At 42.1% G+C, this 27,321-nt stretch overlaps 1 protein-coding gene across 2 annotated transcripts in view; it reads right to left on the reverse strand.

The window, feature by feature from the left end:
* Ccdc81 (coiled-coil domain containing 81) overlaps positions 1–27,321 on the reverse strand; it is a 51,669-nt gene that overhangs the window by 9,528 nt on the left and 14,820 nt on the right. For both annotated transcript variants that reach the window (XM_087558291.1, NM_001014021.1), the window contains 8 exon segments: positions 23,186–23,442; positions 20,237–20,316; positions 16,378–16,499; positions 15,463–15,580; positions 4,891–4,978; positions 4,337–4,483; positions 2,872–2,976; positions 323–495 (listed from right to left, as the gene is read on the reverse strand). In XM_087558291.1, coding sequence (XP_087414417.1) covers positions 323–495; positions 2,872–2,976; positions 4,337–4,483; positions 4,891–4,978; positions 15,463–15,580; positions 16,378–16,499; positions 20,237–20,316; positions 23,186–23,442 — 1,090 coding nt within the window.

Raw genomic sequence — 27,321 nt, forward strand, 5'->3', positions numbered from 1 at the left:
TTGGCAATGACACCTGCTCAAGATGTATTCCTTCCTTCCTTCTTTCCTTCTTGTATCTACCACCAGTACTGGCAATCATAAACAGTACAAAATGCTGCTCTGTAATTACAGTACTTTAAGATTGCCAGTCACTGCTATAGCTATAGTAATTGCACCTCTCTCTGTTTACTGCAGTGACACTGTGGTACTGGCTGTTATTTGGGTTAGTTTTATTCAGTTGGCTACAGAGGTGCTAATGGCATTTTGAATGCTTATTCAATCCCACATAGAAATTAGCTTCACACAAAACGTTCGTCTTTCCGGGTACATGAGACCGACTCACTCCTCTGTGAGCTGCACTTGCTCCAAGCGATCCATCAACTCTCTGTTTTGTCTTTGCTTTATTTCCTTCTCCCGTTTGCTTTCCATTTGTTTCAGGAGACTTTGGGAATATTCCTCCTGCTTAAAAGCATTAATCTCAGGACTAAGAGGTCGTTTATCAAAGAGGAAGGATTTCTGAAATGAAACACAGGCGATTCTCTTGTGGTCACGTACCAGAAAGTAAAGTAAACAATACAAACTAAAATCAAAGTACTACTTGATTTGCCTGGCCCCCAAAATGTAAACCAGCAAGTATTTAGATAACCCATAGACTTATCACATGACCATGTTGCACGGTAAAGCTGAGATAAGGTAAGTGCCCAATCGCTTTCTGAGTTAGCGACTATAGCATCCATTTGGAAGGAAGAGAGCACCCTGTGTACAGAAACAAGGAAAATGAGATGCAGAAGTAGAGAGGGATTTCTGAACGTCTAGGGGACACATTCTAGCATTGCTGACCCATGGTCGAGATCAAAGGTCAGAGACCTTGCTCCCGTCTGCTGCGTTTGCTGTAGGAAACAGTGATCGTGCCATCTGGCCATTTAAGTTTGTAATAAGTGCTCTGAAGCCCTAATCCTATCAAGAATCTGAGGACAGGGTGAAATCGCCTGACATTTTTCCATGCAAAGGAATGATTGCCCCGGCTGCAAATACGCAGGGGCCTTCCAGTGAGAGAAGATGAGAGATGTGTTGCTGAAGCACAGTGAAGGAGAAGCGGAAATAAATAAGCTCAGGGAGATGGGGGTGGGGCAGCTACACAGGGTATATTGGCCTATATCCAAAATCTATAGCCATCTGGATTTCACTTTGATTCGGTGGGACACCATTAGAGGACTTCAACAGGAAAGTAATGTACTTTAAGAATTTATAAAGATCATTTTGTGTGAAGAACTGGCTGTGGGGGGCGGTGACTATTAAAAAGACAAGACAGAAGTTTGCCCGTAATGTGTCCTTGGGGAAAATGGCGATACTGACACTGACGATAAAGAGATTGGACAAACTTCGGCTATCCCCAGGAGATGAATGCAACTGGACTTGCCGATAATTGCACTTGAGGGAGAGAGGAAGAAGCCAGAAATCAATCACTCCTACACAAAGTGTTTGTGCAACCTGCTGCCTGGTGATGGCAGCCTGCACAGAAGCTTAACTCTGTGACACTGGCCTAGTCCAACTAACTTACTCATATGAAAAGACAGTGAGGACCAGATTAGGATACAGTCAGAACTTCTATCCTAGTATTTCTAGAAGGAGGCACAAATTGGGGTCATAACTGTGATCTATACTTTCTACTTGGGAAGGCAGAGAATAGGTCTAAATGCCAGGAGTCCAGCACTTCCTTTCCCTCCCTCATGCTCTTGCCTGGAAATTTCATCCTTTATTTTCTTCTTTGCCTAGTTATTTGCATGCAGGAAACAGTCCTAGATTCCTAAACTGGAATAACTGACCCCCCTTCCTCGCTCACATGGCGCTCCTTTCAAAGACTTTCATGGCTGCTACACTCAGCTCTTTGAGTATCTGCCTCCGCTCTACCAAGACCTCATCAGAATAAGGAACCTGTGCTACTAGATGTCAACAGAGTGGCCAGTCCAGGGGAGCTTAATATGTTCTAGTGATGAACAAAGTGCATTTTAGTATATCTTTATGGAGAATATCAGCTGGTATCAATACTGGTATGAAAATAGATTCAGGCAGAAACAAAGGCAGACTCGATGGTTGAGGATGTGAAGGGAAGCAAGGGGCTAGCCCCCATCTAAAGCGGATCTTCTCAAGCCCTAATTCACTCAGATGCCCTGGAGATCTCACCCCAGTTCACATCCACATGGCAGAAGTCTAGGGAGAGTCCCTGAAAGTTTTCATCGGTAGCCAGTCCCCGAATGATGTCAATGCTGCTATGTTCTCTGTAGATCAGACTGGGTGTTAGGATCCTGCCCCTCACCTGTCCAGAGCCTGATTGGCAAACAACTATAATTAACAAAAGTTGTAGCCATAAGTAGAAATCGGACTGTGATTGTGAGTGTTGGGAAGACAAGTCGTCAACACCTACACAAGTCACTCTCCTACTTAGATACTTTAAATGGCACAGGCTGTAGTAGGATATTGACCTCAAAGTCGTACAGGGGAAGCAGGATTAGCAATAGAATTTGTTATGTCATTAAAACAAATTCAATTTTAATGAAATTCAAAGAAATGGTCATTGCCTTAATATCACCCTGACACATCTAGCAGAACTCTGAGAGCAAGCATTGCACAGCAGAGCATGCCATGGCCCAGCTTCTGGATAGGAAAGTGAAAGCCACCCAGACACAGAAAGATCCTCCAAGAGAAATTACAGAAACTTCTGAGAACATTTTTTTTAAATTAGAGATTTATAAAGATCCAATTGTCTAAGAAAAAGGCATTACATATCACATATGATATAAACTTTGATAGGAAATGATTTGGCAGAAAATGCACAAAATCTCTCCTTTTAGTTTCACTTATATGCAATAAATAGAAATTTTAGAGACTCACATAAAAATCGGGTTTCTCGTTCTTGTGACTCCTTATAGCTTCAGCAACTCCAAGATTATAGGCAGCATTTTTCTGATTCTGCTCTCTAGTAGCCATACTTTTCATCTATTGCAAAACAGGGTTTTTTTTTTTAACTTAATCATAAAATACCATTCTCAGAACACTTCATTCTGCTACCTTTAATCCCAGAACTTGAAAGGCAAAGGTACCTAGATCTTTATGAGTTTGAGGCCAGCCTGTTCCACAGAGCAAACTCCAGAACAAGCAGGACTACCTAGTGAAATCCTACCACAAAAAAAAAACTTTATTCTATATTAATTAATTCTGTATCAGTGATATGTTCCAGTCTTTCAATTCTATGTCATGTATTCCAACTGACACAGAAACCTATTTACACACAATGGTACTTCCTGATGTCTTTAAAGACTTGTAGACATGAGGTATTAAGTGAGGGTTTGCTTATTCCCCATCCTTGGATTCTAGACATCATCGCTGTAACAATACTAAAAAGGAATGGACGAGTTTTACCACACGTGCAGAACACACAGCATCATTATCAAAGACCACAGAAATCTGCGTGAAGTATTAAGGTGCCATTCTGTGCCCTCTCCCCTTTGAGATAGGCCCCGACTTTAAAAGTTATAAGATTGGCCAGATTTATATTTTATCAGAAATCAAAATCAGCAATATGAGTCCATCATTTTCACTTTTACTTTTGAGACAATGTATTACTACGCAGCTCTGGCTAGCCTGGAACTCACTATGTCGACCAAACTAGCCTCCAACGCACAGCGATCTGTCTGCCTCTGCCTCCTAAGATTCAAGGCATGCACAGCCATGCCTGGCTCGTTTTCAACTATGAAACTCAGCCCTGTGTGTGAGGAGGACAAGCCATAGTGTAGGCCAACGTTCAAGAACAGAGAAAAGTTCACCAGTGAAATTTTGGACACTGCCTATCACAGTTGGGAGTTTCTGTTGCTGTGACGAAACACTACGACCAACTTGGGAGGAAATCAGGGTCAACTCTCAAGTCATGCTCCATCACTGAGGGAAGTCAGGGTAGAAACTGGAGGCAGGAAGGAATTGAAGCAGGGAACACAGAGGAACACTGCCTACTGGCTTGCTCCCCATGGCTTGCCTGGTCTGCCTTATAGAACTCAGGACCACCAGCTCAGGGGTGGTCCTGCCATGGGTTTGCTGGACTTTCTCCACCAATCACTAGTCAGGCAGTGTAGACTTACCAGCAGGCAAATCATGTAGAGGCACTTTCTCAATTGAAAGCCGCTTTTCCCAGATGACTCTAGTTTGGATCAAGTTGACATAAAACTGACCAACCACACCATCTAAGTTTTAGCCCAGCAGCACACAAATGATTAAATGTTTTACAGTGCAAACATTTATTTAGTCTAAAAATGGTGTCCTGCTGAGCCACGTCAAACTCTCTCCAGCTGAAGTGTTAGGCTACCTGGCTTTTGAAGAAAGCCTCCTGGTCCTTCGCAATTTGGTACTGCTGCATGAGTCGCTCATCTTCTATCTCTCTCCTCCTCTTCTCATCTCCATAGTACAATGCAAAATTTCGTTGTGCTCGTTGCAAACACACATAGCACATTTCCTACAGTTTCAAATTTCAGGACAAATTAATTTGTACATTTTCCTCTTTTGGTATTCATTTACTCTACTCCCGTCACAAGCTCTCCAAAGACTGAGTTTGTCAAGAAGCATGCTTCATAAAGTAATATATTGGTGAATTATAGTATCTAGTATACTATTAGCAAAAGGAGCTTTACAGCATAAATCTCATTAAAAAATGATATAATGAACTCTCAGAGGAGCTAAAAATTAGACAGGATTTCCTAGCCCCTTTCTCTTAAGTAGATTTTGACTATAGGCAAATCTCAGTCCAGACACTTGAGTGTGACCATAGATTATGTTAAGAAAGGGTGATTCCCAGAATTCTCTTGGAGAGTTAGAGTCAGAGGAGGATCCTGGGCGGGCTTTGTTCAGTTGGAGGCACTGTACCTGTCCTGCTTTATTGTGATCCTGGCAAGCTGGGGCAGGAGATGTTTTGGGCTTCTCATTGTCATTTCTCTGACCACCTGGAGACAAGCTTCAAAAGCAATGGAACACAAGTTAATGTTTAATGCAATCTAGAAGAGTGATCATTTTAAAGATTCTTTTAATCATGTGAACTAGTATGTGCCTTGGCGGGGGGGGGGGGGATGCACACGAGAGCCTACAAAAGTCAGAATTGAATGTTGAATCCTCTGGAATTGGAGTTGTGCATCATTTGACATGAGTGTTAACAACCAAACATAGGCCCTCGGGATGAACCAGATCTTAGCAAAGGATTTATGTCCCCAGGACAGTGACAATTTTAGAGACAAGTGTAAACATAAGATTTAAAAAAAAAAAAGGACCCCCGCAGATCCCGGCTCGCAGCAGCTCTCTGCCCCCAGACCCCGTGAGAGAGAGACCCAACCGCCTGGTCAGGTGGGCACTCCTGAGGCTGCAGAGCGGAAGAGACCACCAACACTGCTCACCCCTGCCCACATCCCTGGCCCAAGAGGAAACTGTATAAGGCCTCTGGGCTCCCGTGGGGGAGGGCCCAGGAGCGGCAGGACCCCTGTGCCTGAGACACCACCAGAACCAGAAGGAAACAGACCGGATAAACAGTTCTCTGCACCCAAATCCCGTGGGAGGGAGAGCTGAACCTTCAGAGAGGCAGACAAGCCTGGGAAACCAGAAGAGACTGCTCTCTGCACACACATCTCGGACGCCAGATCAAAAAGCCAAAGACCATCTGGAACCCTGGTGCACTGAAGCTCCCGGAAACGGCGGCACAGGTCTTCCTGGTTGCTGCCGCTGCAGAGAGCCCGTGGGTAGCACCCCACGAGCGAACTTGAGCCTCGGGACCACAGGTAAGACCAACTTTTCTGCTGCAAGAAAACTGCCTGGTGAACTCAAGACACAGGCCCACAGGAACAGCTGAAGACCTGTAGAGAGGAAAAACCACACGCCGGAAAGCAGAACACTCTGTCCCCATAACTGACTGAAAGAGAGGAAAACAGGTCTACAGCACTCCTGACACACAGGCTTATAGGACAGTCTAGCCACTGTCAGAAATAGCAGAACAAAGTAACACTAGAGATAATCTGATGGCGAGAGGCAAGCGCAGGAACCCAAGCAACAGAAACCAAGACTACATGGCACCATCGGAGCCCAATTCTCCCATCAAAACAAACATGGAATATCCAAACACACCAGAAAAGCAAGATCTAGTTCCAAAATCATTTTTGATCATGATGCTGGAGGACTTCAAGAAAGACGTGAAGAACTCCCTTAGAGAACAAGTACAAGCCTACAGAGAGGAATCGCAAAAATCCCTGAAAGAATTCCAGGAAAACATAAATAAACAAGTAGAAGTCCATAGAGAGGAGACACAAAAATCGCTGAAAGAATTCCAGGAAAACATAAATAAACAAGTAGAAGCCCATAGAGAGGAGACACAAAAATCCCTGAAAGAATTCCAGGAAAACACAATCAAACAGTTGAAGGAATTAAAAATGGAAATAGAAGCAATCAAGAAAGAACACATGGAAACAACCCTGGATATAGAAAACCAAAAGAAGAGACAAGGAGCTGTAGATACAAGCTTCACCAACAGAATACAAGAGATGGAAGAGAGAATCTCAGGAGCAGAAGATTCCATAGAAATCATTGACTCAACTGTCAAAGATAATGTAAAGCAGAAAAAGCTACTGGTCCAAAACATACAGGAAATCCAGGACTCAATGAGAAGATCAAACCTAAGGATAATAGGTATAGAAGAGAGTGAAGACTCCCAGCTCAAAGGACCAGTAAATATCTTCAACAAAATCATAGAAGAAAACTTCCCTAACCTAAAAAAAGAGATACCCATAGACATACAAGAAGCCTACAGAACTCCAAATAGATTGGACCAGAAAAGAAACACCTCCCGTCACATAATTGTCAAAACACCAAACGCACAAAATAAAGAAAGAATATTAAAAGCAGTAAGGGAAAAAGGTCAAGTAACATATAAAGGGAGACCTATCAGAATCACACCAGACTTCTCGCCAGAAACTATGAAGGCCAGAAGATCCTGGACTGATGTTATACAGACCCTAAGAGAACACAAATGCCAGCCCAGGTTACTGTATCCAGCAAAACTCTCAATTAACATTGATGGAGAAACCAAGACATTCCATGACAAAACCAAATTTACACAATATCTTTCCACAAATCCAGCACTACAAAGGATAATAAATGGTAAAGCCCAACATAAGGTGGCAAGCTATACCCTAGAAGAAGCAAGAAACTAATCGTCTTGGCAACAAAAGAAAGAGAATGAAAGCACACAAACAACCTCACATCCAAATATGAATATAACGGGAAGCAATAATCACTATTCCTTAATATCTCTCAATATCAATGGCCTCAACTCCCCAATAAAAAGACATAGATTAACAAACTGGATACACAACGAGGACCCTGCATTCTGCTGCCTACAGGAAACACACCTCAGAGACAAAGACAGACACTACCTCAGAGTGAAAGGCTGGAAAACAACTTTCCAAGCAAATGGTCAGAAGAAGCAAGCTGGAGTAGCCATTCTGATATCAAATAAAATCAATTTCCAACTAAAAGTCATCAAAAAAGATAAGGAAGGACACTTCATATTCATCAAAGGAAAAATCCACCAAGATGAACTCTCAATCCTAAATATCTATGCCCCAAATACAAGGGCACCTACATATGTAAGAGAAACCTTACTAAAGCTCAAAGCACACATTGCACCTCACACAGTAATAGTGGGAGATTTCAACACACCACTCTCATCAATGGACAGATCATGGAAACAGAAATTAAACAGTGATGTCGACAGACTAAGAGAAGTCATGAGCCAAATGGACTTAACGGATATTTATAGAACATTCTATCCTAAAGCAAAAGGATATACCTTCTTCTCAGCTCCTCATGGTACTTTCTCCAAAATTGACCATATAATTGGTCAAAAAACGGGCCTCAACAGGTACAGAAAGATAGAGATAATCCCGTGCGTGCTATCGGACCACCACGGCCTAAAACTGGTCTTCAATAACAATAAGGGAAGAATGCCCACATATACGTGGAAATTGAACAATGCTCTACTCAATGATAACCTGGTCAAGGAAGAAATAAAGAAAGAAATTAAAAACTTTTTAGAATTTAATGAAAATGAAGATACAACATACCCAAACTTATGGGACACAATGAAAGCTGTGCTAAGAGGAAAACTCATAGCGCTGAGTGCCTGCAGAAAGAAACAGGAAAGAGCATATGTCAGCAGCTTGACAGCACACCTAAAAGCTCTAGAACAAAAAGAAGCAAATACACCCAGGAGGAGTAGAAGGCAGGAAATAATCAAACTCAGAGCTGAAATCAACTAAGTAGAAACAAAAAGGACCATAGAAAGAATCAACAGAACCAAAAGTTGGTTCTTTGAGAAAATCAACAAGATAGATAAACCCTTAGCCAGACTAACGAGAGGACACAGAGAGTGCGTCCAAATTAACAAAATCAGAAATGAAAAGGGAGACATAACTACAGATTCAGAGGAAATTCAAAAAATCATCAGATCTTACTATAAAAACCTATATTCAACAAAACTTGAAAATCTTCAGGAAATGGACAATTTCCTAGACAGATACCAGGTATCGAAGTTAAATCAGGAACAGATAAACCAGTTAAACAACCCCATAACTCCTAAGGAAATAGAAGCAGTCATTAAAGGTCTCCCAACCAAAAAGAGCCCAGGTCCAGACGGGTTTAGTGCAGAATTCTATCAAACCTTCATAGAAGAACTCATACCAATATTATCCAAACTATTCCACAAAATTGAAACAGATGGAGCCCTACCGAATTCCTTCTACGAATCCACAATTACTCTTATACCTAAACCACACAAAGACACAACAAAGAAAGAGAACTTCAGACCAATTTCCCTTATGAATATCGATGCAAAAATACTCAATAAAATTCTGGCAAACCAAATTCAAGAGCACATCAAAACAATCATCCACCATGATCAAGTAGGCTTCATCCCAGGCATGCAGGGATGGTTTAATATACGGAAAACCATCAACGTGATCCATTATATAAACAAACTGAAAGAACAGAACCACATGATCATTTCATTAGATGCTGAGAAAGCATTTGACAAAATTCAACACCCCTTCATGATAAAAGTCCTGGAAAGAATAGGAATTCAAGGCCCATACCTAAACATAGTAAAAGCCATATACAGCAAACCAGTTGCTAACATTAAACTAAATGGAGAGAAACTCGAAGCAATCCCACTAAAATCAGGGACTAGACAAGGCTGCCCACTCTCTCCCTACTTATTCAATATAGTTCTTGAAGTTCTAGCCAGAGCAATCAGACAACAAAAGGAGATCAAGGGGATACAGATCGGAAAAGAAGAGGTCAAAATATCACTATTTGCAGATGACATGATAGTATATTTAAGTGATCCCAAAAGTTCCACCAGAGAACTACTAAAGCTGATAAACAACTTCAGCAAAGTGGCTGTGTATAAAATTAACTCAAATAAATCAGTTGCCTTCCTCTATACAAAAGAGAAACAAGCCGAGAAAGAAATTAGGGAAACGACACCCTTCATAATAGACCCAAATAATATAAAGTACCTCGGTGTGACTTTAACCAAGCAAGTAAAAGATCTGTACAATAAGAACTTCAAGACACTGAGGAAAGAAATTGAAGAAGACCTCAGAAGATGGAAAGATCTCCCATGCTCATGGATTGGCAGGATTAATATAGTAAAAATGGCCATTTTACCAAAAGCAATCTACAGATTCAATGCAATCCCCATCAAAATACCAATCCAATTCTTCAAAGAGTTAGACAGAACAATTTGCAAATTCATCTGGAATAACAAAAAACCCAGGATAGCTAAAGCTATCCTCAACAATAAAAGGACTTCAGGGGGAATCACTATCCCTGAACTCAAGCAGTATTACAGAGCAATAGTGATAAAAACTGCATGGTATTGGTACAGAGACAGACAGATAGACCAATGGAATAGAACTGAAGACCCAGAAATGAACGCACACACCTATGGTCACTTGATTTTTGATAAAGGAGCCAAAACCATCCAATGGAAAAAAGATAGCATTTTCAGCAAATGGTGCTGGTTCAACTGGAGGGCAACATGTAGAAGAATGCAGATCGATCCATCCTTATCACCCTGTACAAAGCTTAAGTCCAAGTGGATCAAGGACCTCCACATCAAACCAGACACACTCAAACTAATAGAAGAAAAACTAGGGAAGCATCTGGAACACATGGGCACTGGAAAAAATTTCCTGAACAAAACACCAATGGCTTATGCTCTAAGATCAAGAATCGACAAATGGGATCTCATAAAACTGCAAAGCTTCTGTAAGGCAAAGGACACTGTGGTTAGGACAAAACGGCAACCAACAGATTGGGAAAAGATCTTTACCAATCCTACAACAGATAGAGGCCTTATATCCAAAATATACAAAGAACTCAAGAAGTTAGACCGCAGGGAAACAAATAACCCTATTAAAAAATGGGGTTCAGAGCTAAACAAAGAATTTACAGCTGAGGAATGCCGAATGGCTGAGAAACACCTAAAGAAATGTTCAACATCTTTAGTCATAAGGGAAATGCAAATCAAAACAACCCTGAGATTTCACCTCACACCAGTGAGAGTGGCTAAGATCAAAAACTCAGGTGACAGCAGATGCTGGCGAGGATGTGGAGAAAGAGGAACACTCCTCCATTGTTGGTGGGATTGCAGACTGGTACAACCATTCTGGAAATCAGTCTGGAGGTTCCTCAGAAAATTGGACATTGAACTGCCTGAGGATCCAGCTATACCTCTCTTGGGCATATACCCAAAAGATGCCTCAACATATAAAAGAGACACGTGCTCCACTATGTTCATCGCAGCCTTATTTATAATAGCCAGAAAATGGAAAGAACCCAGATGCCCTTCAACAGAGGAATGGTTACAGGAAATGTGGTACATCTACACAATGGAATATTACTCAGCTATCAAAAACAACGAGTTTATGAAATTCGTAGGCAAATGGTTGGAACTGGAAAATATCATCCTGAGTGAGCTAACCCAATCACAGAAAGACATACATGGTATGCACTCATTGATAAGTGGCTATTAGCCCAAATGCTTGAATTACCCTAGATCCCTAGAACAAACGAAACTCAAGACGGATGATCAAAATGTGAATGCTTCACTCCTTCTTTAAATGAGGAAAAAGAATACCCTTGGCTGGGAAGGGAGAGGCAAAGATTAAAACAGAGACTGAAGGAACACCCATTCAGAGCCTGCCCCACAGGTGGCCCATACATATACAGCCACCCAATTGGACAAGATGGATGAAGCAAAGAAGTGCAGACCGACAGGAGCCGGATGTAGATCGCTCCTGAGAGACACAGAATACAGCAAATACAGAGGCGAATGCCAGCAGCAAACCACTGAACTGAGAATAGGTCCCCCGTTGAAGGAATCAGAGAAAGAACTGGAAGAGCTTGAAGGGGCTCGAGACCCCAAAAGTACAACAATGTCAAGCAACCAGAGCTTCCAGGGACTAAGCCACTACCTAAATACTATACATGGACTGACCCTGGACTCTGACCCCATAGGTAGCAATGAATATCCTAGTAAGAGCACCAGTGGAAGGGGAAGCCCTGGGTCCTGCTAAGACTGAACCCCCAGTGAACTAGACTATGGGGGGAGGGCGGCAATGGGGGGAGGGTTGGGAGGGGGACACCCATAAGAAGGGGAGGGGGGAGGGGGATGTTTGCCCGGAAACCGGGAAAGGGAATAACACTTGAAATGTATATAAGAAATACTCAAGTTAATAAAAATAATAATAATAATTAAAAAAAATAAAAAATAATAAAAAAGGCCTGGTGGCTCCTGGGACAGAGGCAGATCTACAGACATAAATCTCTGTGAGTTTAAGGCCAGCCTGATCTATATCACCCGAGCAGGACATCCAGAGTTGTATAATAGAAAGACCTTGTCATTTAAAAAAGATACAGAAAAGGTATCTCAGTGGTTCCTTTCAGAATTGCATCCAAGTTAAAACTCAGTACTTCATGTCAGAGTTGGGTCTTTTTGAAATTGGCAAGGTCGGTGATGTCAAGAAGCTAAGTAATCTTGGAAATCCTCAGTTACAACTTCTGTGAAATGGGGATAAATTGATTCATTTCACAAAAAGTGCCTGCTTGCAATGTGATTCTTCTAGGTACAGGAAACGTAATGCAAAGGAAACCCAGGCACACACAATTCCCTATCCTCAAGGACTTGAGCACTGATAGGGATAGCCAGCTGGTAATAATAACAAAGGCTGTGCACTGAAGAAAGGGAGTGGTAAATCACAAGTCGGTTTCCCCAGAAAATCCCTACCAAGAAGGAAACATTGGCATAAATGCCAGAGGAAGTGAGATGAACTGTGTGGGCTGCCAATTAGAAAGATATTTCAGGAGAGCGGATGGGAGCCAAGTCCTAGAGGTGGGAACATTTTTGGCTCTGTGTTGCTGGAGCGAGACAAGTGAAGGATGAGAAGCAGAGGAGAAGTCAAGTCAGAGACCAGCAGGACCCTTGTTGCCAGCAGAAGGGTGATAGCTACAAGAGTGGGGGAGCCTGGAGGGTTTAGGTGGTAGATGCCATCATCTGTCTTACACAGGATTATTTTGACTGCAGCACTGAGAAAAATGAATGGATAATGTTGGTCAGATAACAACTTGACAGCATCCAGGGTAATCTAACAGGTAAATCTCTAGGCAGGTTTCTGAGAGCATTTCTAGAATGGGTTAGCCTAGGTGGTGAGACCCACCCTGGTCCCAGAGATGCCATTCCATGGCCAGGGTGAATGAAAGTAACGAAGGAAGCTGAACACCAGTGTCCATTTCTTTCTGCTTCGTTCTGACTGTGACAGCTGTTCAAAGATCCTGGGCTGTGATACGCCCACCACTGATTTGTGACCCAAAATAAGACCTCTCTTTCTTAAGCTGCCTTCATCAGACATTTAATTACAACAACAGGAAAAGTAATGTAGAAATGATGGCAAAGGGGGTAGCCAATGGCCTGTGGAGCCTAAGTTTTACTGTGACTGTGATAAGTATCTTACCCACAATTCTGTCTGTGAGGAAGACACACTGCAGTGGTCGGAAACACAAAGGGAATGTGAAAGACTATTACCCCAAATGAATGGAAGAGCAGGCCCAGAGCCTGATTGACAAAACAACGTCTTCATTTCACAAGGGCAGATCCCTCCAGCTCCATCCTCTGCTCCTCTGCCTACTGGGGCCACGATCCCATCCCATCCCCAGTCTCCCGGGTCCTCCTCTGCCTGACATGATGCCTGCATCCCACATGGGAGGCCCTCCCATGATGCCAACGATGGGCCCTCCTCCTCCTGAGATGATACCTGTGGGACCAGCTTCCTGGGATGAGACTTCCCATGGGAGGACACATAACCATGATGCCCGGGGTCTCCAACGATGAGACCTCCCGCCCACCCTGGAATGACCCGCCCAGACAGATAAAGCAGAAGCACTCCATCGTTTTGTACTCTTGTTGCTTCACCAGGAGATCTTGGTGCTAAGACTGTTATTAGATGCATGACAAGGAACTTGCCTTCCTAACAGAAAGAATGCTGCTGGAGGGAGAAGTGATACAAAAAAAAGTGTGGTTTTCACTTATATTGTGAAATGTGAAAATAAAATCGTCAGCTCTTAGAAAAAATGAAAGAAAGAAAGAAAGGAAGGAAGGAAGAAGGAAAGAAAGAAAGGAAGGAAGAAAGACAGAAAAAAGAAAGAAATGATGGTGAAGAATGGTAGGACAGAGAGCATTCTAATAACTCAGAAGAAAGGCACTGGTGTGGACCAGGGTAGCAGCAATAGAGGTCCTGAGGATCGGCTGCGTTGCAGATGTGTTATCTAGATGTGCTCAAGGTGCAAGTGGCTGACTCTTCTGATAGGATATGGAACTTTATGGAACGTTGGCTTCCCCTCTATGCACAGAGTGCTTCCTACCACAACCCTAATCCCCTCCTCATAATCTCCTTCTCTTGTGTCCCACAGGCTCCAGGCTCTTGTCAGAAACCAAGAATTAAGGTCACACAGGATGTGGGAATGGTTTCCAACATTACTCAGGAGAATGGCTTTAAATGTTATAAATATTTGCCAGTGTTTTAACTGTACGACTTGAATGTTATGCTAACAATGTAACAGAGAAAAACACATAGGGAAAGAACATCTTCACAGAGCAAACTCTCAAAGCAAAATGGTCAAGCATTTTAAGCATGTGAGAACCAAGAGAATCTCTGCCAGCATCCCAACAAGTGAGGTAATTCAGTACCAGGGAAAGAAGGCAATGGAGTAAGAGATAAACCTGCTATTAAACCAGTACTCTCAGAGAGAGGGGGTGGGCATGGATAAACTGGAAAAGCATGGAAAATTAATTAAAATAGAAACCAAAGGGCCAACAACGTGGTGGGAGAGAACTGACTCTTTGAAGTGGTCCTCTAATTAAAACAAACAGAAAAAAGGCAAGAGGAAATGCATCCTGTATATTAATAAAATATATGATACATAAGACACAAACAACCTATACTTATATTTAAAATAAAACCAAGAATGCTACTTTAAAAGCAGCACAAATGTAAAAGAAAGGAAATGTATTTTCAAAGTCGAGATACAGAAACCAGATATATATAACTCCGTTGTATATTTCATAGGAGGTAAACTACAAAACTAAGGAAATGGGAAATGACAATATTCTAGAAAACAATGGCTATAGATTTTTCAAAAAAAAATCACAACTCCTGTGAGGGTGAAAAATGCAAACACTTAGAAAGGAAACTCTTTAGAGATACAAGAGAACAGCTTAGATGTCTCTTTGGGACACCTAACAGAAGAAAATAAAGAAACCTCAATTCAATGATGAGCAAAAATTACCTTAGAACCAAGAATCAACAACATGATACTAATACACTTAAGCAGTAGAAAGAATAACCCTACCTAAAAGATAGAGACCTTGTCCAAAGAATCATCACAGAAGACATTAGAGAGACAGCAAAAAGCAGGTAAGTCAGAAATACAGGTGAATAAGAAGGAATGGAGTGTCAGAACCATGTGACAAACTCACATTCCATTTAACGTCACTATAAATCTGTCATATGATGCCTAGGCATCCAGAAATCAGCAATGCCTGTAGAGTTGGGAAGTCGTTTCTGGGAACAATCAGGCAGGCTGAGTGCTCCCTGTGCTATTTCTGCCTCAAATGAGTAACATTTATTCCCCTTACCCATAATGCATCATCTGCCACATGTGTCTGGATTTTCGTTTAGATTATCAGCCCTGGTCACCTCTGCAATCCCCATCGCCTTCCACATAGAATGTTCTCAACAACAATTAACAAAGGAATGGAAGAATTATTAAGAGGCCCTGTGTCGTGGGAGAGTTCAAAATTGTATTTAGTAAATGCAAGAGAAAAAAAAGTCAATGAATTACTTTTCGGTGATCTTCCCCCCATTCCCACTTCGCTCAAACTTGTCCAGCAGGCTGCCGCTTGTCACTTTAGCAGGAGAGATAGATTGCCTATCACGGTGTTTCTTGGCCGACGAGATCTCTAAAATAAATAACAAATGCGAGTAACAAGTGACTTTCTCTTCAGTCCTCAAACACCTAAATGGGTAGCTAAGTACGCATAAATTCTGATGGTTTTTACCAAGACATGGTTTCATGTAAGGTGTGCTCTTTTATTTAAATATCTCTTGTCCTATTAAGACAGGGTGTGCCCTAGAGTCCACCTCATGCATTTGTGCTATTTATCAGGACCTGGTCAAACAACGGAGATGCAGCCACCAAACAGGTAGTAGTGTGAGAGGCTGAAAGTTATGGGGTTAGAGCAAGGTACAGAGTTCCAGGAATAAAAGGTGTTTATAAGAAATAATAATAGTATTATTGGTGGCTATTGATGAATGTGGTTTGAATGTGACGGTCCCCAAAGACTCATGTATTTCAACACTTGGTCCCCAGTGGATCACCCTGTTTGAGAAGGTTAAGGAGCCTTTAAGACGATAGGACATTGCTTGTGTGGCGGGGAGAAATCACTGAAGGTGAGCCTTGAGGTTTTACAGGCGGGCTCTACTTTCCCTTCACTCTCTGCTTCCTGACTCCAGATGCAATGACCCCACTGGTCTCTCAGGAGACCTGGAACCCAACCATAAGCCAGCATAAACCTGTCCTTCCTTACGTTGCTTCTTGTCAGATTTTTTTTTCATAACAACCAGGAAAGTAACTAATACATTAACCTTATTTACCTTGGTATTTATTCACTTATATTTGCATATAAGTTGCTAAGCAACACTCCCTAGAGTGTAAGAGTTAAGAATAATAGACTATACCCACAAACCATTGGCCTACCCCAGGCTCCTTCTTCTTTGTCTGACTGGTCTTTCAACTTGCTCTTCCTTGGTCTGTTCTCTCCACCTTCCTCTCCAAAGACCTCCATGGGTGGTTTGTTCTCCGTCTCTTTGTGCTCAATCCTAAGAATGAATCAAGATGTTTGTCCTCTGCCCTGGTCCTGAACCAAGAGTGACTGTGTGAACTCTCAATTCTGGGAAACAACCCACCATCTCTCTGATTTCACAACAAACATACTTCTTTCAAGGGGGTGAAATATTCACCTTGCTAAATATGTAGCATGAACTCTCTTGGAAGCCAAATCTGAGTCTGCCAAGACCTCATACCCTTGTACCATGGGCCCCCAAAAGAGCTTGATATAAAGAAATTGCTTGAACACTTCAATTTAGATTCCGCCCCACTTTGGTTTCAGTTTGAGTTCTTCTGTTTGTTTTACATCCATGAGAGATACCTGTCAGCTTAAAGTCACAAAATCATAACCTGGTTATTGTACCATGCAATAATGACTTCTCTGCTTCTTCCTCCTTCCATTTCCCCATTCTCTCCCTTCCTTAAAAAGAAGAAGAAGAAGAAGAAGAAGAAGAAGAAGAAGAAGAAGAAGAAGAAGAAGAAGAAGAAGAAGAAGCAGAAGCAGCAGAAGAAGAAGAAGCAGAAGCAGCAGAAGAAGAAGAAGCAGAAGAAGAAGAAGAAGAAGAAGCAGAAGAAGAAGAAGAAGAAGAAGAAGAAGAAGAAGAAGAAGAAGAAGCAGAAGCAGCAGCAGCAGAAGCAGCAGAAGCAGCAGAAGAAGAAGAAGAAGAAGAAGAAGAAGAAGAAGAAGAAGAAGAAGAAGAAGAAGAAGAAGAAGAAGAAGAAGAAGAAGAAGAAGAAGCAGAAGAAGAAGCAGCAGCAGCAGCTGCTGCAGAGGGACGGTTTGGGAAGTGGTGTCCGGCTGGTGTGGATAGTTGAAGGGTTTCTTCAGTTTCAGTGTGAGCTCAGGGCACTCCTACTGGAGTGGGAGTGTGTGCCTTTCAGTAAATTCAAGGACCAAACTTCACAGAAATAGACTCTACCATTTGTTTTGAGTATTCAACTCTTCATCCCCATTCCAATATGCTCATATAGGATTCTTTAATTACCTCTTGGAATGCTTCAATCAAAAAACTATCCGTTGAAGGAATCAGAGAAAGGACTGGAAGAGCTTGAAGGGGCTCGAGACCCCATATGTACAACAATGCCAAGCAACCAGAGCTTCCAGGGACTAAGCCACTACCTAAAGACTATACATGGACTGACCCTGGACTCTGACCTCATAGGTAGCAATGAATATCCTAGTAAGAGCACCAGTGGAAGGGGAAGCCCTGGGTCCTGCTAAGACTGAACCCCCAGTGAACTAGATTGTTGGGGGGAGGGCGGTAATGGGGGGAGGATGAGGAGGGGAACACCCATAGAGAAGGGGAGGGGGAGGGGCTAGGGGGATGTTGGCCCAGAAACTGGGAAAGGAAATAACATTCGAAATGTAAATAAGAAATACTCAAGTTAATAAAGAAAAAAAGGAAAAAAAACTATCAAAAAAGGTTTACATAAGGTGGCTCAATGGGTAAAGGCACTTGCCTCCAAGCCTGATGAACCTGCGCGAGTTCAATCCCTGGGGCTCACATGGGGGAATGAAAGAGCCGACTCCTGTAAGTTGTCCCCTGGCCTGCACACATTTCACAGCGGTATGCCCATATCCACACACACAGATATATGCACAAATTAATTAACCAGTGCAAAACAAAGAGGACCGATAAATGTAGCTTCCCAGACAATGAAATCAAAATTATTTTGACTCCATTGGTTTATTTTTCAGGAGCAAACTTGCCATTTCTTTCTGTCCTAGACATTCACCAGCTCTGTGGGCATTTTATCTACTAGGTCAGACTAATCTCTGAGTTCACTCTGATTCTTCTGAGCACGTGTCAACCAGCAATCCTAAGGGGAAGGGGGAGGGGTTGTTCCAAATCTAAACACAATAGGCGATCAGAGACATAAAATATTTGAGAAAAACATTACTCTATGAAGTTGGCTGTTGCCATCAAAGTTTCTTCCCCCTGATCTGAATGCCGGTCAATGGTATGGCAATGGAGATTAGAAACACAGGGGCTGGAGACGTGGCTCAGTGGCTAAGATCTCAAACTGCTCTGCCAAAGGACCCAAGTTCAAGTCCCATCACCCAAGTTAGGCAACTCCCAACTATATGTAACTCCGACCTTTGGAGAACCTGACACCTCTGGCCTCCCAGGGCACCAGTACTCATGTGCGTTAAACACACAGAGTTAAAAATAATAAAATAAATATTTTAAAAGAATAAGACTGTCAGAGCATACTGGGCAGTGGTAACACATGCCTTTAATTTTTTAATTGCATTTTCATTTGCATTTTAAATGTTATCCCATGTCCTGGTTTCCCCTCCAGAAACCTGCTATCCCACACCCCTTCTCCCTGCTTCAATGAGGGTGCTCCCTCACCCATCCACCCACCCACTCCCTCCCACCTCCCCTACACTGAGACATCGAGCCTTGACAGGACCAAGGGCTTCTCCCTCCCACAGATACCTGACAAGGCCAACCTCTGCTACCTATGCGGATGGAGCCATAGGTCCATTCCTGTGTTCTCTTAGGATCTGTGATTTCATCCCTGAGAGCTCTGGGGGGTCTGGTTGGTTGATATTGTTGTTCTTATGGGGTTGCAAACCCCTTCAGCTACTTCAGTCCTTTCTCTAACTCCTCCACTGGGGACCCTGTTCTCAGTTCAATGGTTGGCTGCAAGCATCCACCTCTGTGTTTGTAAGACTCTGGCAGAGCCTCTCAGCAGACTGCTCTATCAGGCTCCTGTCAACAAGCACATGCCTTTAATCCCAGTACTCTGGAGGTAGAGGTGGTTGATTTCTCTGAGTTCCAGGCCTGCCTGGTCTACAAAGTGAGTTCTAGGCCAGCCAGGACTACAGAGTAAAACCCTGCCTATGAATGAATGAATGAATGAATGAATGAATGAATGAACGAACAAACGAACGTGAGAACACAACACACAGTGACAGTGTATGAGTAAGAGCCAAACAAGAAACAAAACGCAAGCCTCCAGGGCTCTTCTTTCAATGTTCTTGCTAACACACTATTTTATTTCATTTGCTTAAAGTAAAAAAAAGAATTAAACTAATTTACACCTCTATAAAATGAAGAAAATTGCAAGTTGTATATTATACAATTGTAATGAAGACTGACTATAATACTGAGAAATTTCCTAATCGTTGAGCACCTGTTCCAAAGAGCAGCTACTATTGCTACTGTTACAATTACTATTGCCAGCAGCAGCCTTCAAGAACACCCACCATCCTCTTGAGGATACAATGTGTTTGGTCATAGTAGTCAGTGCTTAGACTGGACGTTTTGCTGGGAGCTGAAGGAAAAAGGCTAGGGTGGAGGCAGTGGAAGAAAACAGAGGAAACCTAGCAACAGAGTTTTTTTTTTTTTTTTTTGGTTCTTTTTTTCGGAGCTGGGGACCGAACCCAGGGCCTTGCGCTTCCTAGGTAAGCGCTCTACCACTGAGCTAAATCCCCAGCTCCGCAACAGAGTTTTACAAATGTTGCAGAAACTAAGATGAGCGGCATGTAGGGCCAGGATAACTTGGGTTCGTCTTTCTAAAACTTAAGCATAGAAAATATATGCAATAAACTTCTGGTCCGTGCTTATACAGAGACGGTAAAGAGGGAGAAGAAGAAAGGGGGTGAGAGAAACAGAGATGGAGGCAGGAAAGGGGAGAGAAGAGCAGAAATTAGTTTTGGAAACAAATATGCCCCAATAAGCAAGGCCAACTGGATCAACCCAGAGAATAAGACACTCACCTTGGAAAGGCCAGCGCGCTGTTGGGACGCTTTCCAAAGGACTCTCTGCTAGACAGCACTGAGTCCATGGTGCCAGGCCTCTGGAGGACAGAGACAGAGATTATGCCTGAGCTGTGACCCAGGGCAGACCAAGACACTGCAGGCTGCCTCCAAGACAATGCTACCAGTGTGGTTTGTATTTGTTCGGTGTTTAAAATCCAGCAATGAGTGGCCTCCAGTTCACCTGGGAAGCTGAAACTCAGTCCCACAAATGCTGCCTTCCCCCAAGTCATCTACTCTTTTTGAAAATGTCCCTAAGAGTTGAAGCTTCTTTTAGACATCTTTGGAAAATGAGCAAATGTCCAGAAACTCAGATGAGTACAGCTCTGGTTCCACTCTTGGCCCACAGGGCCTTAAAAATAGGCAGCTCGGCTTGTGTCCCCCTGGGCACTGCTAGCCGCTGTGTGGCCTCAGGCACTAAGTTCACAGGGGTAACAATTGGCGCTGCCTTGTAGGATTTTAATGGGGTACTCCATGGACCTGTGTTCAAGAGCAGGCAGCCAAGAGTTATTGTAGTTATCACTTGATATAATAACCATATTATTACCATGGATTAATATGTATAGTTATTTGTGAATGCTATAGCCTATAAAAGACTTTAAAGAAAATTCTAAAAGAAGGGATTTTTTTAATCATTAAAATATGCACATAAGTGTCCCAGAGGACTATTTTATGGGACCATACTAAGGTTTAAATTATAGGACGTCTGCTGGTCAAACTACCACTCCCCACCACATTTCACAGTGTCTGCAGAGTAAATGAGATGTTGAGGAGCTCTGATTAGCCTAGAGTTCCAGGAAGAGATTCACCCAGACTGTCAAGCCAGCTGCCCTGCAGCCTGACTTCTCAGCTCCATAACACACTGTGTGCACGGTGCCCCTTGATCCTAACCAGAGGGACACAGCGTAACAACTTCATTAGCCAAACTCTCTGTCATACAATATATTCCCAAGGCTGGTTCTTTTGCAGAGTTTAAATGTTACACTTTAGAGTTCAGTGCACCAGATAAAACATCAGTTCCTCTTTGAATAGTGTTTAAAATTCAGCAGAGTCCTCCAGTTAGAGAGAAACCAGCCAGGTGCTGGGGCCTTTCTTGTGAATTCGCAGATTCTGCCTTGTGTTCTCACAGTTTCTGTTTTCCACACACTGGTTCAGCATCCCTCTTAGCAATCCTGCTTAAAATAAGATTGCGTGGAAGACTCCAAGGAGCCTCCGTATACAGGGCCCCATCTCCCCAATCCCCACTGCACAAGTCCATAGAGGGAGACATGAACATCTGCACCATTTTCACAGTCTTTTCATTAAAAGAAAATATCAAGCTTTTGCTATATGGGATTTTGTGATGATTAAAGTAATTCCTGTCATTGTGATTAGTACCTAGCGGTGTACAAAAGGGACATTGATCACTGCATGAATGCTACTCATTATTCCTTTGCCTCTTTAAATTCTATGCTATCTAACTTATGAGAACGTCATGCCAGCTACTTAATGGTTAATTAACAGTGATGGTGACACCCATGAAGTTTATTTTATGGCACTGTAAATTAGAAGCTAAAACCGGTGAAGCTCAGCAGTTAAGAGCACTGGCTGTTCTTCCAGAGGACCTGGGTTGGAGTCCCACTGCCTGCTACACAGGGGCTCACAACTGTCTGTTAACTCCATTCTCAGGGGATCTGGCGCCTTCTTCTCTTAACACACGTGCACAGACAAATGTGGGCAAAATACATTCATTAAAAAAAGAAAGAAAGAAAGAAAGAAAGAAAGAAAGAAAGAAAGAAAGAAAGAAAGAAAGAAAGAAAGGAAGAAAGAAAGGAAGGAAGAAAGAAAGAAAGAAAGTGAAAGAAAAAACCTTCAAAGTTCATTTGCATGACTTGGATTAGGGTTTGTTGCAAACTTCCTTAAGATGAACTAGCACAAGCTACAAACACTGAGTGTTGGGGAACTCTAGGCTTGAATTCTTGTGCTAGCTTTATCAATCCACTTGGGCTTCACAATATGACCTCTCTACACCTCCACATTCTGCACAGAAAATCAGGATGACGATCCTACGATGCTGCTTTTGTAGTATTTTGGGATTAAATTGATAATGCATGTAGGAGAGCTTTGTCAGCAATAAGGTTCTATGAAACGTCCAGAACTATTAATTTCTATTGATCTTTCCATTCCTTGATTAGCACTGATTCAAACTTTGGGTGTCAAGGAATTGGTCATCTATAGTCATGCAGCTCCACGCACTCAGGAAAACTGTCACTTAAAGTATGTGAACAACACTTTCCTTTTTTTTTTTTTTTTCTTTTCCTAATGGTATTTTGGGAGGCAGAGAGGGTGGTTTGAAACAGGGTCTCCTGGCTGTCCTGGAACTCACTGTATTGACCAGGCTGGCCTCAAACTCAGAGATTGCCTACCTCACAAGTGCTGGGATTAAAGGCAGGTGACACCATGCCTGTTCCGAATAGACTTTAGTGACAGCACGCCCATTCAGAGCCACTGATTGTAAAGAGAGGTTATGTGATAACTACGTTTAATTATCAACTTACTGCTTGTTACTTACTATGCGTTATTACTATTAATTTATTATCTAGAATTTTTGGTTGACAATTCTTGTGAAGGACTGTAATTCAGATTGTCCTGTGGGCACATCTGTGGGGGACTATCTCGATTGCCTTTGTTGATGTCAAAAGATGCAATTGACAGGGACAAGCACCACTCCCTAATTTTGGTGCCCTGACTCCCCCAGAGTGCAGACTGTGCGTGTGGTCGGATTAACTGTTTTAAATTCCTGCCACCTTACATGCCTGCTACGCCAGACTGTAACCTGAAGTTCGAGCTAATCTAAACCCTTTTCAGTTGCTTTTTGTCAGGCAGCAACAGAAATGAAACCAGGGAAGTTAGAAGATGAAAACAATTTACATTTGCAAGGGCTTTAGTCAAGGTGCCGCTCCCGTCCACCGAAGAGAGGAAGTCCTTATAAAATCTCATCTTCACTTTGTTGTCTCTGATCGAAAGGACCCCAATTCCTTTGAATGTGAACTCCACGTTTTGTTTGATGGAAATGGATCTCGATAAAAAAAGTAATGTCTCTCTCACACAGCCCTCTATTGTATCCCTGTTAAATGGACCCTCCAGGGATATCATGACAAAATTAAGTGGGACAACTGGAATATCACCTGGAGAAGAAAAAGAGTGGGAGAAAGGAGATTTTACTAGAGATACATAATAAAGATTATGATAAAGACATTTGTGTACACTTTTAATTACCTGATTAATATTAAAAACAGGATTATCCATACTTACCCCTTATACTTGTAATATTGGGACAGAAAACACAACGTTCAATGATACATGCACACTCTCAACTAAAAGTATATTTTGTTCATAATAAAAAAATTGTCGAAAAGGGCGGCACAGATCTTCCTGGTTGCTGCCCCCGCGGAGAGCTCATAAGCAACACCCCACGAGCAAACTTGAGCCTGGGGACCACAGGTAAGACAAACCTTCCTGCTCCAAGCGACCTGCCTGGTGAACTCAAGACACAGGCCCACAGGAACAGCTGAAGACCTGTAGATACGAAAAACTACACGCCCGAAAGCAGAACTCTCTGTTCCCATAACTGGCTGAAAGAAAACAGGAAAACAGGTCTACAGCACTCCTGACACACAGGCTTATAGGACAGCCTAGCCACTGTCAGAAATAGCAGAACAAAGTAACACTAGAGGTAATCTGATGGTGAGAGGCAAGCACAGGAACCCAAGAAACAGAAACCAAGACTACATGGCATCATCGGGGCCCAATTCTCCCACCAAAGCAAACACGGAATATCCAAACACACCAGAAAAGCAAGATCTAGTTTCAAAATCATATTTGATCATGATACTGGAGGACTTCAAGAAAGACATGAAGAACTCCCTTAGAGAAACACAGGAAAATATAAATAAACAAGTAGAAGCCTACAGAGAGGAAATCACAAAAATCCCTGAAAGAATTCCAGGAAAACACAATCAAACAGTTGAAGGAATTAAAAATGGAAATAGAAGCAATCAAGAAAGAACACATGGAAACAACCCTGGATATAGAAAACCAAAAGAAGAGACAAGGAGCCATAGATACAAGCTTCACCAACAGAATACAAGAGATAGAAGAGAGAATCTCAGGAGCAGAAAATTCCATAGAAATCATTGACTCAACTGTCAAAGATAATGTAAAGCAGAAAAAGCTACTGGTCCAAAACATACAGGAAATCCAGGACTCAATGAGAAGATCAAATCTAAGGATAATAGGTATAGAAGAGAGTGAAGACTCCCAGCTCAAAGGACCAGTAAATATCTTCAACAAAATCATAGAAGAAAACTTTCCTAACCTAAAGAAAGAGATACCCATAAGCATACAAGAAGCCTACAGAACTCCAAATAGATTGGACCAGAAAAGAAATTCCTCCTGTCACATAATAGTCAAAACACCAAATGCACAAAATAAAGAAAGAATATTAAAAGCAGTAAGGGAAAAAGGTCAAGTAACATATAAAGGCAGACCTATCAGAATCACCCCAGACTTTTCGCCAGAGACTATGAAAGCCAGAAGATCCTGGACAGATCATACAGACCCTAAGAGAACACAAATGCCAGCCCAGGTTACTGTACCCTGCAAAACTCTCAATTAACATAGATGGAGAAATGTCCCGCGCGCGACTTTCCGCCGGCAAGAAGCACGCGGACATTTAGAAATCCTTGCTATGAACAAACTGTATTTTAATCTTAAAGAGAAGCGCCCGCCGCGCCAAAATGGCCCGCTTATAAACCCCTAGTGCGGCGCATCCACACCTGATTGGTTGTTTACCCATGATCTCATAAGGCACGCCCCGGAGTGGGCAAAGACCTGGCACGAAGGCACTCTTCCACATGTGCACAGTTAATTTCCAGAAAGGAAGCCGGCTGGCGCGGCGAAGGCTGGCGCCATCTTGTAATGGCGGAGGCTATCCTGGCCTTCCACGTGGGGCACAGTGGAAGCCAGCACCATCTAGTGGTGGCGAATGTTATTGCGGCCCTCTACAGAGAAACCAAGATATGCCATGACAAAACCAAATTTACACAATATCTTTCTACAAACCCAGCACTACAAAGGATAATAAATGGTAAAGCCCAACATAAGGAGGCAAGCTACACCCTAGAAAAGCAAGAAACTAATCATCTTGGCAACAAAACAAGGAGAAGAAAAGCACACAAACATAACCTCACATCCAAATATGAATATAACAGGAACCAATAATCACTATTCCTTAATATCTCTCAACATCAATGGCCTCAAATCCCCAATAAAAAGACATAGATTAACAAACTGGATACACAACGAGTACCCTGCATTCTGCTGCCTACAGGAAACACACCTCAGAGACAAAGACAGACACTACCTCAGAGTGAAAGGCTGGAAATCAACTTTCCAAGCAAATGGTCGGAAGAAGCAAGCTGGAGTAGCCATTCTAATATCAAATAAAATCAATTTTCAACTAAAAGTCATCAAAAAAGATAAGGAAGGACACTTCATATTCATCAAAAGAAAAATCCACCAAGATGAACTCTCAATCCTAAATATCTATGCCCCAAATACAAGGGAACCTACATACATAAAAGAAACCTTACTAAAGCTCAAAACGCACATTGCACCTCACACAATAATAGTAGGAGATTTCAACACCCCACTCTCATCAATGGACAGATCATGGAAACAGAAATTAAACAGAGACGTAGACAGACTAAGAGAAGTCATGAGCCAAATGGACTTAACAGATATTTATAGAACATTCTATCCTAAAGCAAAAGGATATACCTTCTTCTCAGCTCCTCATGGTACTTTCTCCAAAATTGACCATATAATTGGTCAAAAAACGGGCCTCAACAGGTACAGAAAGATAGAAATAATCCCATGCGTGCTATCAGACCACCACAGCCTAAAGCTGGTCTTCAATAACAATAAGGGAAGAATGCCCACATATATGTGGAAGTTGAACAATGCTCTACTCAACAATAACCTGGTCAAGGAAGAAATAAAGTAAGAAATTAAAGACTTCTTAGAATTTAATGAAAATGAAGGTACAACATACCCAAACTTATAGGACACAATGAAAGCTGTGCTAAGGGGAAAACTCATAGCGCTGAGTGCCTGCAGAAAGAAACAGGAGAGAGCATATGTCAGCAGCTTGACAGCACACCTAAAAGCTCTAGAACAAAAAGAAGCAAATACACCCAGGAGGAGTAGAAGGCAGGAAATAATCAAACTCAGAGCTGAAATCTTCCAAGTAGAAACAAAAAGGACCATAGAAAGAATCAACAGAACCAAAAGTTGGTTCTTTGAGAAAATCAACAAGATAGATAAACCCTTAGCCAGACTAACGAGAGGACACAGAGAGTGCGTCCAAATTAACAAAATCAGAAATGAAAAGGGAGACATAACTACAGATTCAGAGGAAATTCAAAAAATCATCAGATCTTACTATAAAAGCCTATATTCAGCAATACTTGAAAATCTTCAGGAAATGGACAATTTCCTAGACAGATACCAGGTATCAAAGTTAAATCAGGAACAGATAAACCAGTTAAACAACCCCATAACTCCTAAGGAAATAGAAGCAGTCATTAAAGGTCTCCCAACCAAAAAGAGCCCAGGTCCAGACGGGTTTAGTGCAGAATTCTATCAGACCTTCATAGAAGACCTCATACCAATATTATCCAAACTATTCCACAAAATTGAAACAGATGGAGCACTACCAAATCCCTTCTATGAAGCCACAATTACTCTTATACCTAAACCACACAAAGACCCAACAAAGAAAAAGAACTTCAAATCAATTTCCCTTATGAATATTGACGCAAAAATACTCAATAAAATTCTGGCAAACCGAATCCAAGAGCACATCAAAACAATCTTCCACCATGATCAAGTAGGCTTCATCCCAGACATGCAGGGATGGTTTAATATACGGAAAACCATCAACGTGATCCATTATATAAACAAACTGAAAGAACAGAACCACATGATCATTTCATTAGATGCTG

The sequence above is a fragment of the Rattus norvegicus genome, chromosome 1, assembly GCF_021556685.1.
Source record: "Rattus norvegicus strain SHRSP/BbbUtx chromosome 1, alternate assembly SHRSP_T2T, whole genome shotgun sequence".
NCBI classification, from domain to species: domain Eukaryota; kingdom Metazoa; phylum Chordata; class Mammalia; order Rodentia; family Muridae; genus Rattus; species Rattus norvegicus.